This window comes from Tachyglossus aculeatus, chromosome 5 (assembly GCF_015852505.1).
Source record: "Tachyglossus aculeatus isolate mTacAcu1 chromosome 5, mTacAcu1.pri, whole genome shotgun sequence".
In the NCBI taxonomy this organism is placed as follows: Eukaryota; Metazoa; Chordata; class Mammalia; order Monotremata; family Tachyglossidae; genus Tachyglossus; species Tachyglossus aculeatus.
Genome location: NC_052070.1, coordinates 47,440,115 through 47,453,678, shown reverse-complemented (window position 1 = coordinate 47,453,678; position 13,564 = coordinate 47,440,115). Strand labels below are relative to the sequence as shown.

Here is a 13,564-nt window from a genome sequence, read left to right as displayed (position 1 = left end):
CTAGCTCTGCAACTACTCTTCTGCTTCCTTGGCTGGCTCCTATTATTTAACAGTGGGTGTCCTTGCTCTCCTCCCTCTAAATCCATTCTCTTTCGGAGAAGCAGTGTGGCCCATTGGAAAAATCCCAGGCCTGGGTATCAGAGGACCTGGTTCTAATGCTGGTTTTGCCACTTGCCTGTTGGGTGAACAATTCACGTAACTTCTCTATGCCTTAGTGTCCTTATCTGTAAAATGAGGATTCAGGATCTGTTCTTCCTACTACTTTGACTGTGAGCCTTGTATGGGACAGGGACTGTATTCAACCTGATTATCTTGTATCTACGCCATGGTTTAGTATAGTGCTTGGCACATAGTAAGTGCTTAACAAATGCCATTATCATTATTGTTAGTAGTGATATTATTGTTTATTGTGGGGAACTCATCCTCTCATATGGCTTCAGCTGTCTATATGCAGATGACTCACAAATCTACCTCTTGCCCTGCCCTCTCCGTAGGTATCCAGGCCATCTCCACATAAACTGCTCCACTGAGACTTCAAACGCAACATGTCTAGAACGGAACTCCTCCTCTCCCCACCTAAATCCTCTCCTCTTGTCAACTTTCCCATCTCCCATTCATTCGTTGTTGTATTTGAGTGCTTACTGTGTGCAGAGCACTGTACTAAGCTCTTGAGAGAGTACAATACAACAATAAACAGACACGTTCCCTACCCACAATAAGCTTACAGTCTAGAGGGGACATTTGCCACCACCTTGCCACCACGCTCTCTGTGACTGAAGTCTGCAACTTTGTGTCATCCTTCATTCCTCAATGTCCTCCAGCTCTCACATTCATTATACTGCTAAAAGCCCTTCCACTTTTCCTCAACTATTTTATGGAACTGCCCCTACTTCTCCTGCAGTAAGCCATTAATCTGCTCAATGCATAATCATATCACAATTACATATCATGGTGTATTGGCCTCCTTGCTGGCCTCCCCACCTTCAGTCTATCCTGTCTCCTCTCTCTACAAAACTCTCCATTGGTTGCCCATGTCCTTTCTTATCAAGCCAAGACTCCATACCATTGGCTCTCCATGACCTCACTATACTTAACCAACTTTTTTCACCCCTACTTCCCATATAATGCCCTTCGCTCCTCCCCAGCCCTACCGTTGACAGTACTCTGCTGGTGTCTTGCTTACACTGTCCCAGGGGTTGAAATCACATCTCCTCTGGGAAGCCTTACCCAGTTGATCTCTAATCTCCCAAATTTACACTCCTTCCCCAACCACCTCCATAGTGCTTCTGCACAACCTAAGCACTCAAAGTACTTGCAATCCCCATAGCTTGTATATACATATCTTTTCTCTCCCTTGTTTTCCCCAATTTATAACTTAACTGTAAGCTTTCATATCTACTCATTCTATTGATTTCTCCTAAGTGGTGAGGATCATAAAGCCTTAACTTCTATGGTATATATTCTTGTGTTTATCTTATGTTGTTTTCTCTTTTTTTCCTTCATCTTCCTGGCATGGCTGATGCCAACCCCCGTCAACCCCTACACACCCTTTATTCTTTGTGAGCCCCTTGACGACCGGGTACCTTCTGTAATAGTGGCATTTGTTAAGCACTTATCATGTGCCCAGTACAGTACTAAGCACTTGGGTAGAAACAATACAATCAGATCAGTCACAGTCCCTGTCTCACAGTGGGTTCACAGTCTAAGAGGGAAGGATAACAGATATTTAATATTTATTTAACAGATGAGGAAACAGAGGCACAGAAAAGTTGTGACTTGCCCAAGGTCATATACCAGGCAAGTGATGGAGCTGGAATTAGAACTCAGGTCTCCTGACTCCCAGTCCTGGGATCTTTCCAAGAGGGCACTCTGCTTCTCAGTATTATCATCATCCTTGTCTTCCCTCCCAAACCCTGCCCTCTCCCTGACTTTCCCATCACTGTTGACGGCACTACCATCCTTCCCGTCTCACAAGCCCGCAACCTTGGTGTCATCCTCGACTCCGCTCTCTCGTTTACCCCTCACATCCAAGCCGTCACCAAAACCTGCCAGTCTCACCTCTGCACATTGCCAAGATCCGCCCTTTCCTCTCCATCCAAACCTCTACCCTGCTTGTTCAAGCTCTCCTCCTATCCCGTCTGAATTATTGGATCAGCCTCCTCTCCGATCTCCCATCCTCCTGCCTCTCCCCACTGCAATCCATACTTCACGCCGCTGCCCGGATTGTCTTTGTCCAGAAACGCTTTGGATATGTTACTCCCCTCCTCAAAAATCTCCAGTGGCTACCAACCTATGCATCAGGCAAAAACTCCTCACCCTCGGCTTCAAGGCTCTCCATCCCCTCGCCCCCTCCTATCTCACCTCCCTTCTCTCCTTCTACAGCCCAGCCCGCACCCTCCGCTCCTCTGCCGCTAATCTCCTCACCGTGCCTCGTTCTCACCTGTCCCGCCATCGACCCCCAGCCAACGTCATTCCCCTGGCCTGGAATGCCCTCCGTCCGCACATCCGCCAAGCTTGCTCTCTTCCTCCCTTCAAAGCCCTACTGAGAGCTCACCTCCTCCAGGAGGCCTTCCCAGACTGAGCCCCCTCCTTCCTCTCCCTCTCCTCCCCCTCCCCACAGCCTTACCTCCTTCCCCTCCCCACAGCACGTGTATATATGTATATATGTTTGTACGTATTTATTACTCTATTTTATTTGTACATGTTTATTCTATTTTATTTTGTTAATATGTTTTGTTTTGTTCTCTGTCTCCCCCTTCTAGACTGTGAGCCCACTGTTGGGTAGGGACCGTCTCTATATGTTGCCAACTTGTACTTCCCAAGCGCTTAGTACAGTGCTCTGCACACAGTAAGCGCTCAATAAATATGATTGATTGAATAAATGAATCATCAGTGGTATTTGAGCACTTAGTATGTGCAGAGCACTGTACTAAGCACTTGAAAGAGTACAATGCAAAAGAGTTTACAGCACATTCCCTGCCCACAAAAAGGTTACAGCCTAAAAGGGAAGACAGACTATATAAATAATTTATAGCATATAACTGAAAGATAAATAAGTGCTTTTGGATTGAGCAAATATCAAATGCCCAAAGGTCACAGATCCAAGTGCATAGATGATGCAGAAGGGAGAGTGAGCTGGGGAACTCTTCGATACTCTTCACCCACATACCTTTTCCCAGTGCCTAATAAATACTATTGCTTTTACTCCAGTGCTCTGTACATAGTGGTTACTCAATAAATATTGATAGATCTGGACTTCCTCCCTCCCTACCCCCTCACCACATATCTACTAGACCACAACACTCTCCCACCTTTTTTAATGGTATTTTTTCAGCACTCGGTCCAGTGCCTGGAACATAGTGGCACTGGACTGAGAGATGGGGTAGTTACAAGCAAATCAGGTTGGACACAGTCCATGCCCCACATGGGGCTCAGTCTTGATCCCCATTTTACAGATAAGGTTACTGAGGCCCAGAGAAATTAAATGGCTTGTCCAAGGTCACACTGCAGACAAATGGCAGAGCTAGTATTAGAATCCAGGTTCTCCTGACTCTTGGCATTCAAAGCACTCTTAATATCCTGCCTTCCCTAATTACTCTCCCAAGCGCTTAGTACAATGCCCTGCACATAGTAAGTGCTCAATAAATACCATTGATTAATCACAGTTGTCTGATTCTTATCTACCCTCCAGTCACTTCTTGCACATAAGTATTTATGGCTATTCTCAGCAATTGTGTAGCATTTCTATATCTGTCTCCCTGGAGACCATGTAAGGGCCTTGTGGGCAGGGAATGTGCCTTGTGCTTCTTCTGAAGCTCCCAAACACAACCGTGAAGGCCATTACTGGATTCCCTGGCCCTTGCTGTCTCTTCTCCAGATTAACCAACCCCAGTTCCTTTAATCTTGCCTCACAGGATCTGTTTTCCCTCCCTTTTATCCCTGTGGTCTTTCTTTTCCTTACCCTTCCCTGTCTCTCCAAGTCCTGGGACAAAACAGGAAACAACATTCAAATAAGGATATGAGCAGGACGAATCAGAGCTGGCAGAAGGATCTCCTCCCACCTCTGCCATGAATGTCACACTCCAGTGCCCAGGCCTTTTACTCTGCTGGCTGCCATTCAGCCTCTGGTTGACTCTGCCCCCGCTGGTATTTTTATTTTTGTTCCTACCAGCCTCCCGCTCCCTCCTGGATTTGGATCAGGCAGGAGTCCTTGTTGTGAGGTTATTTTTCCAATCACCTAGGTGTCTCGGAATTCATCCTTTTCCTCTCACAGAGTGAGCAGTCTAAGAGACGGAATACCAATGGCCCCAGCCCTGATCCCTGTGGGTTCCAGTTGAACCAGCCCACATTGTCATCACCATTAAGACCTGCCCTTGGCATCCCCCATCCCTCCTCCTGGGCCAGCGGGTCACCCAGGAACCTCAGTATGATCGAGACCAGAATTTTTTGGCTGGTTCATGAGGCTGCCTCCCAGGACTAAATTAGAAATTGAGGTGGCCAATCCAAACTAAGGTACGGCTCTACTTCAGCTGCTGGGCAGCCTGTACACATATTAATGATTAATGATTACTATTAATCATTTTGGATGCACAGTGGGCCACGGGAATGTCGTTCCAACCCAGTGGTGGTGAGGTGGTACCCCAGACCACCTGGACCCGGGATGGGGAGGGGAGAAGTGCCCGACCCTGCCTCCAATCCTTGCTGACTGCCTCTTGCTTTATGCTGCCTCTCCCTTCCCCTCCTCTTTTCCCCCCTAGAAAACTCTGCTCTCCACCTCTTGTCACTAAATTCCCAGGAATGCCAGCTCACCATTCCAGTTAAAGGGTGTTTTTCTGATCTGCTGCTCTTGGCCATATTCAAATAATAATTGTTCATTCATTCATTCAGTCGTATTTATTGAGCGCTTACTGTGTGCAAAGCACTGTACTAAGCGCTTAGGAGAGTACAATATAGCAGATACATTCCTGCCCACAATAAGCTCACAGTCGAGGAGGAGACAGACATTAATGCAAATAAATAAATATATAAACAAGTTACAGATATATACATAAATGCTGTGGGATTGGGAGGGAGAATGAATGAAGGAGAAAGTAAGAGCGGTGCAGAATGGAGTGGGAGAAGAGGAGAGGAGACCTTAGTTAGGGAAGGCTTCTTGGAGGAGATATGCCTTCAATAAGGTTTTGAAGTAGGGTAGAACAATTACCTATCTGATATGAGGAGGGAGGGTGTTCCTGGCCAGTGGTAGGATGAGGGCGAGAGGTCGGTGATGAGATAGATGAGATCAAGGTATAGTGAGAAGGTTAACATTAGAGGAATGAAGTGTGTGGGCTGGATTGTAGTAGGGGAGTGGTGAGGTATGAGGGGGCATGGTGATCAAGTGCTTTAAAGCTAATGTTGTGGAGTTTTTATTTGATGAAGAGGTGGATGGGCAGCCGTTGGAGTTTCTTGAGGAGTGGGGAAACACGGTCTGAACATTCTTGAGGAAAATGATTCAGGCAGCAGCAAGGAGTATGGTCTGGAGTGGGGAGAGACAGGAGGCAGGGAGATCAGCAAGGAGGCTGATACAATAATCAAGGTGGGATAGAGTAAGTGCTTGCCTTAATGTGGTAGCAGTTTGGGTGGAGAGGAAAGGGCGGATTTTGGCAATGTTATGAAGGTAGAACTGACAGGATTTATTGATGGCAAAAATTGTGAAATTTAAGTGCTTGCTGGGTGCCAAGTGCAGTCCTATGTTCTTAATACAGTGCTTGATGCACAGTAGTTGGTACACAGCATTTAATACTATTTTTATATAATTCCAGATAATCAGGTGGGACACAGTCACTGCCCCACAAGTCCCTGTTCTACAATCTAAGTAGGAGGGAGAACAGGTATTGAATCCCCATTTTATAGATGAGGAAACTGAGTCCAAGAAAAGTTATGTGACTTGACCAAGATCACAAAGCAGGCAAGTGACAGAGATGGGATTAGAACCCAGGTCCTCTGACTTCCAAACCTGTTGTCTTTCCACTAGGCCACAATACTACTCTATTATGTTTTGTTTGGTGGCTCTTCAGATCAGGAGAGCCTGATTTTAAAAAAAAATTTAAGAGATTACAACTTTCTTGAGCCTTTCCTATGTGTTTTACACTCAGTCGTCACAGAAAGTTGATTTAGTCTAGCCTGGTTTGACTGTCACAAACCCATGTTGATTCTTTCCTAGTCTCTTCTGCTCTTCTAGGTGGTTTTAAGTGGATCGTTTGAAGATTTGTTCTAGTCTCTTAGGAGGTGGTGCTCTGGGATTTCTCCTGTTTGGTACATTTTCAAAGTGATGGCTAGTGTTTCTGCAATAATACCTGTGGATTCCTTAAGCAGGCCATCAGGGCTGCTGGTGTTTTACCTGGGTAACTGGGAGGAATGGGGGAAAGGGAGGGGGAGAGACAAATCTAGAAATTAAGGGAGGAAGAAGGGAGAGAGTGAGGGGCAGCATGGTTTAGTGGAAAGAGCATGGCGCTGGGAGTCAGAAGACCTAGGTTCTAATATCAATTCTGCCAGTGACTCGTGTGGCTTTGGACAGCTCACTTAATTTTGAGCCTCACTTTTCTCATCTGTAAAATGGGGATGGATAAGTTGTCTCCTCTCCCCAATTCTTGTCAGTCAGTCAATAGTATTTATTGAGCACTTACTGTTTGCAGAGCACTGTACTAAGAGCTTGGGAGAGTACAATATAATAGACACATTCCCTGCCCAGAGTGACCTTACAGTCTAGAGGAGGGGACAGACATTAATATAAATAAATAAAACTATTTTTAGACTATGAACCCCATGTTAGGCAGGGGTTGGTTTTGATCTGATTATATCTGCCCCAGTATTTAGGACAGTGCTTTGGCACATAGGAGATGCTTAATAAATTCCCTTTTTAAACAAAGGAAGGAAGAAAAGAAGAAGAGACCTAAGGATTGTGTGAGGGAGGATCTGAATGAAATGAGGAAAGGAAGATGACTGACAAGGATTCTCTGTGCTGCCCCTGGTTTTGAGGTTGATGTATGTTTTGAGCAGTGAGGAAAACAGCATCTCTCACTCTAAGGCAATCCAAAAGGAAAGGGCCTGGCAGTCCTTTTCTGATGATCCAGTACAAAGCTGCCAAGCCTGGGAGTCCAGAAGCCCAGCAGTCAGAAGGACCTGGGTTCTAATCCCGGCTCTGTCAGTATCTGCTGTGCAATCTTGGGCAAGTCACTTTCATTCATTCAATCAATTCTATTAAGTGCTGACTGTGTACAAAGCACTGTGCTAAGTGCTTGGCAGAGTACAATATAGCAATGAATAGACACATTCCCTGCCCACAATGAGCAACTTCTCTGTGCCTCAGTTACTTCATCTGTAAAATGGGGATTAAAACTGTGAGTCCCATTTGGGATATGGATTGGGTCCAACCTGATTATAATTCCTTATAATTCCTCCAATGCTTAGTACAGTGCCTGGCACATAGCGCTTAACAAATACCCTTAAAAAAATCTGAAGTATGTAAATTGGTGTCTTTCTCTTTTAATGTTGTATCAGGTACGGAGACAGCAAGTTATTTTTGTAAACATTAAACCCGTAAGAATTTATTGGATTTCAGTGTGGGAGGACTCGGAAAGAGACCCACTCAGAAAGGTTCAAGGCAGCAATAATTAGGAGGCCTCTCTTAGAGCAGAGACAGCTGGACAATTGGAAGAGCAAGAAGCAGTATGAAAAAACATCCCAGGTCCCACAAATAGCTGCAGCCCATCCGAGACTCTTTTGGTGGAGTCCTAAGGTAGAGCGGGTGGTCAGGAGTGCACTCCTCTCCTCAGCCATCCACACATGGAAAAAATTCTCAGTCACGTCTAACCAGAAAGATGGCTCTAGTTAGGTAAGTGTTCTTTTAAAATGAGGTTGAGAAGTAATGGAGCAAATGCTTAAGTGACTTGGCAGAATGGGAACGTTATTTTTCCCCACAGTTGTCCTGAGGCCTATTTGCAGGGCAAAGATGATGTGAGGGGAATTAGGTGTGGACTAGCACAGGGTACAATCTTATCTGCAGAGCATGATTAATGCCCTTTACTCCTTCCAGGGTCATATCCTTCCAACTAGTACCTCAGCACTTAAGCACTCACAGACCCCCATAGCTCTTTTGTATTCATTATTAGAGTAATAAGTGTATTTGAATGCTTACTATGGGCCAAGCACTGTACTAAGTGCTGGGGTGGATGCAAGATAATCAAGTTGGACACAGTCCCTGTCCCACAGTGGGAACTATAACTGGGAGGGAAAGAGGTGTTTAATTCTCATTTTACAGATGAGGAAACTGAGGCACAGAGGTTATGTAGTAGGCTAGGGGTGAAGCTAGGATTAGAATCCTGGTTTCCTCATTTCCAGTCCTGTGCTCTATCCACTATGCCACACTATTCACTCTTCTATTTAAGCAGGTCATTCACCTATCCATCTTCCCATTCTTTTTCCTCCTATTTGTAAACAACTTTGGGTTTGTTTCCCCCATAAGATTGTAAACTCCTTGAGTGTGGGGATTTTGACTTTACCCCTACTGTATTCTCATAAACTCTTAGTACATTGCTTTGCACAGAGGGGTTTGGTAAATGCTTTTGATTAAAATAAATGAGAAGGATGGTGTGGACAAGGAATTATGCACCTTTGAAGATAGTTCCTCAAACTGCTGCTCATCAGCCCTTCCTCCCATGACCAAATCTCTCCGGATCAATCTGGTTTCCTTGGAGCCCAGACAGTAATAATTGTACCATTTGCTAAATGCTCACTATGTGCTAAGTGCTGGAGTAGAAAGAATGCAATCAGATCAGACATAATCCTCATCCCTCATGGGGCTCCCAGTCTAGGTAGGAGGGAGGATAGGTATTAATCACTCTCTTGTCTTTTGCTGTCAAGTCATAGCAACTTCATGGACACATCTCTCCCAGAACATCCCACTCTCAATCTACAGTATTCTGGCAATGTATCCATACAGTTTTCTTGTTAAAAATACAAAAGTAGTTTACCATTGCCTTCTTCCACACAGTAAACTTGAGTCTCCTCCCTCAACTCTCCCATGCTGCTACTGCCCAGCACAGGGGTTTTGACATGTAGCAGACTGCCTTCCACTTGCTAACCACTGCCCAAGCTAGGAATAGAATGGATATGCCTCTGCTTGACTCTCCCTCCCATAGCTGAGACTGGTAGAGTATTGGAAACTCTCCAGGTGCAATCCCAAGACGGGGAGTTCCTCTTTTAGGTGAGGAATTGAAGCACAGAGCAATTAAGTGACTTACCTAAGGTCACACAGCAGGCAAGTGACAGAGCTGGGATTAGAAACCAATTTACCTCACTACCAGAGGTAAACTCTTTCTAGTAGGCCCTGCTGTTTCTCTGAGATTTCAGAGACCTCTCTAAGAGCATAAGCTTCTGGAGCCCAGTAGTCATGTCTTTCTTCTGCTGCACTTTCCTAAGTGCTCAGTACAGTGCTTATCACTCAGAAGGTGCTTAATAACCTTCACTGATGGTGCTGCTGAGTTCCCCTTTTCTTCCCGGGTTTGCCCAATGGACTTGCTTCTTATGTTCCCCCTTCCTGAGATTGAGCTGCCCCTGTTGTTCAGAGATGATCCTCCTGCCAGCTTTCCTGGACTGTTGATGCTTGCTGTGACCTTGAGCCATATGGCCTTATTAATAACAGTAATAATAATTCTGGTATTTATTAAGCTCTTGCTATGTGCAAAGAACTGTACTAAGTGCTGAGGAGGATACAAGCAAATTGGGTTGGACACGTTCCCTGTCCCACATGGGGCTCACCGTCTCAATCCCCATTTTACAGACAAAGTAACTGAGGTACAGAAAAGTGAAATGACTTGCTCAAGGCCACACAGACAAGTGGTGGAGCCAGGATTAGAACCCAGGACCTTCTGACTCCCGGGCCCGTGCTCTATCCACTACACCATGCAGCCAGTCCAAACCCCGGGAAAATGAGGTTTTGTGAATGCGAGAACTGTCTCTCCTACAGCTCAGGATGTGAAATAAAGTTTGGAAAAGGAAAAGAAACAAAATCCAAGGGGGGAGAGACATAATGAAGGGGCCCCTGGCAGCAAGCCCATTTTGAACCACCTTGCCCTGCTCAGCTTCTCTTCCCCATCTTCCCACAGGCCAGGAGTGGCTCTGAGTAGTTGATCCTGTGGCCCTCTATGGGCACTGACCACAGCAGCTGGTAACATGTTCACATCAGCCTCTGCCCCAAGAAACACTTCCTGACTCGGGCCCGGGGTCAAGGTCCAGATAGCGACTCTGTATGGGTCCTTTCCATCCAATCTCAGCGCGGACTTTATCTCGAAGGAGGAGTGAAAGGAAGGTAAGCCTCTGAGGAACCCATGAAGGCTCAGAGGTCAGCTGGGTTCTGCTGAACTATAAAAATCCAGTGACTGCACTCAGCAAGGTTGAAGGGTAACCAGAATGGCTTTTCTGTCCGTTTGGGACAACTATTGCTTTCCTTAGAGGGTGACAGGCGGTACTTGAGAGAGGATGGAAAACTCCAGAAAAGCAGCTCAGTCATCTGCCTCGAAGCCAGGGGTAAGTGTCCTGTCCTTGGGGCAGAGGGGAGTTAGAGCAGTCTGAGGCCTGGGGCATGGGAGAGATGGCAGGCCATAGGCAGTGGTAGAAAGTTGGAAGGGTGGAGCGGGGTTGGGAGGCTCTTCTGAGGACCAGGCCTGAGGGGCCCCAGGGGAGATCTCCCTAAACGATTACCTCCTTTATAAACAGTAACCCTGCTGTTTGATGAAGTCCTCCAACATAACCTGATAAACCTGCTGCAGCACTTGGGTGCTGCTACCATTGTCTACATCGTTTAATTTTGTTAGTCACTGGCATAATGAGGAGGGAGTGGAACTGGAGAAGAAGCAGTGTGAGATATTGTAGTGCTCTCCACCCTACCCAGAGCCACCTCCATTTTTCATCTTCCTCCTCCTCCTCCTCTCTCTCTCTGGGCCAGCAAAAGGGCCATGGATTGGGGTTTATGAAGGGGTATTGCATGGCTTGTGTGGGTCCAGTGGAGTCAGCTTTCTATGCCCAGCCAGAAGGAGATAAGTGTGGTAGGGCAATGCAGCTAGGGACAGGGAAGGATCCGGATTTTGATATTTCAGAAATTTTGTTCTGTCAATCTCTTGGTCCCTGTGTCCCACTGTGACCTCACTATTACCAAAGAACCAGAAAAATTTAATAGAGATTCAGCAAATGTAAACGGTAGAAATCTCTCTCTTTGTCTCTTTCTGTCTCTGACTCTCTCTCCAGAACACCTAGGTTCTTTCTGGGGAACAGGCAAATTCTTGCTCATCTTCTACTACATCCCAGTTCACACACAACTCTAACACTAACCTATTCTTTGTATCTCAGTCTCATCTCTCTCCCCATTGACCCCTTTCCCAAGTCCTCCCTTCTGCCCCCTAATTTCCATCAGATCACTATGCTCCCTATTTTCAAGGCCCTACTAAAATCATATCTTCTCCAGGAAGCCTACCCTGTCTAACCTCTCATCTTCCAACCCTGTTTTCCTTTCTGTGTCACCTGAGTTCATACTCCCAGGCACTTTTTGTTATTCATCCTCCTTGCCCCTGCCCCTGAAACACTTATGTACATATCATTATACTCTGCTGCTTCCCACATCTATAATTCAGTTTGTCTGACTTCCCGACTAGTTTGCAAACTCCATGAGGGCATGGATCATGTCTATCAAATGCATTGTACTTCCCAGGTAATAATAATAATAATAACAATAATAATGGCATTTATTAAGTGCTTACTATATGCAAAGCACTGTTCTAAGCGCTGGGGAGGTTACAAGGTGATTGGGTTGTCCCACAGAGGACTCAGAGTCTTCATCCCCATTTTACAGATGAGGTAACTGAGGCACAGAGAAGTTAAGTGACTAGCCCAAAGTCACACAGCTGACAATTGGTAGGGCTGGGATTTGAACCCATGATTTCTGACTCCAAAGCCTGTGCTCTTTCCCACTGAGCCACGCTGCTTCTCTGTGCCTAGCACAGAGATTGTGCTAAATGCTTAGCACAATCCTCTGCACATAATAAACGCTCATTAAACACCACTGTTTTAATCACTGATAGCTCTGATTAGCCTTACAGACTAGTGAGGGAGTTCCAAAACTTTCAGCAGGCAGCTGGAGAGAGGAGGATGGTGTTTGTAGGGGGTGCCAGGCCAGGGCATCAAGGGGAAGAAAAGAAAGGCTTGCCTCAGCTTATTGAGGCCTCTTGAAGGAGATGTAATTTTAGTAGGACTTTGAAGAATGGGAGATTGGTGGTCTGTCCGACATGAAGGGGGAGGACATTCCAGGCCAGAGGGAAGAAGTGGGCAAGGGATTGGCAGAGAAAAAGATGAGATTGAGGCCTAGTAGGTTGGTGTTAGAGAAGTATGTGGGCTGAGTTGTAGTAGGAGAGCAGCGAGGTAAGGAGAGGTAATTGAGTAAAGTCAATGAGAAGGAGTTTGATGTGGAAATTGATGAGCAGCCATTGGAGATTTATGGTAAGGGAGATGTGGGCTGAGTATTATTTTTAAAAAATGATCTGGGCAGCAGAGTGAAGTATGGACTGAAGAGGGGAGAGACATGAAGTGGGGAGGTCAGCATGCAGGCTATGGCAGTAGTCAAGGAAGGATATGGTGAGTGCTTGGATCATCATAGTAACAGTTTGGATGGAGAGGAAAGGATGGATTCTGGAGATGCTGTGAAGGTAGAACTGACAAGGACTTGGTGACAAAATGAATATACAAGTTGAATGAGAGAGATGAATAGAGGTTAATGCCAAGGTTTCATGCTTGTGAGACAGGGAGGATGGTGGCACTGTCTACAGTGAGGGGAAAGCCTTGGGAAGGACAGGTTTTGCATGAAAAGATGAGGAGTTCTGTTTTGGACGTGTTAAGTTTGTGGTGTCAGTGGGCCATCCAAATAATGATGCTGTGAAGACAAAAAGACTTGTGAGACTGTGGAGAATGAGGGAGAGTTCAGGGCTGGAGATGTAGCCCTGAGAAGCAGTGTGGTCTAGTGGTTAAAGCACGGGCCTGGGACTCAGAAGGACTTGGGTTCTAATCTTGGCTCTGCCACTTATCTGCTGTGTAACATTGGACAAGTCACTAAACTTACCTGTGTCTGTTCCCTCATCTGTAAAATGGGGATTAAGACTGTGAGCCCCATGTGGGATATGGACCATGTCCAACCCAATTATCTTGTATCTACCCCAGAACTTAGAACAGTGCCTGGCATATAGTACATGCTTAACAAATACTATTATTATTATTTTTATTAGATTTGGGGATCATCCAGATAGAGATAATAGTTGAAGCCATGGGAGTGAATAAGTACTCCAAGGGAAAGGATGTTTGCCTCTTCCTGTAAAGTTCTGGTAAGAGTTGTGCCCCATGCTACTAGAGAGGGAAATGTTGGCTCAACACACCAATAATAGAACCTTATGATAAATTGGAAAATGTAGAGCACTTTTACATCCATTGTCTCATTTTGTTCTCCCTTGTGAGGTGAGGAGAGAAGCAGTGTGGCCTAATAAGA

General features: G+C 45.7%; 1 protein-coding gene and 1 non-coding gene across 2 annotated transcripts in view; one reads left to right on the top strand and one right to left on the bottom strand.

Moving 5' to 3' along the window:
• Positions 1 to 9,091: 9,091 nt before the first annotated feature.
• On the bottom strand, positions 9,092 to 9,229 carry LOC119929201. Its single transcript, XR_005451337.1, has one exon. It is a non-coding gene; the product is annotated as a small nucleolar RNA SNORA7 (small nucleolar RNA).
• A 1,173-nt stretch (positions 9,230 to 10,402) lies between these two features.
• LOC119928943 (solute carrier family 2, facilitated glucose transporter member 5-like) overlaps positions 10,403 to 13,564 on the top strand; it is a 28,731-nt gene continuing 25,569 nt past the window's right edge. The window contains exon 1 of the mRNA XM_038747502.1: positions 10,403 to 10,566. Within this exon, the coding sequence (XP_038603430.1) occupies positions 10,519 to 10,566 (48 nt within the window). The 5' untranslated portion in view covers positions 10,403 to 10,518. The remainder of the gene's footprint in view (positions 10,567 to 13,564) is intronic.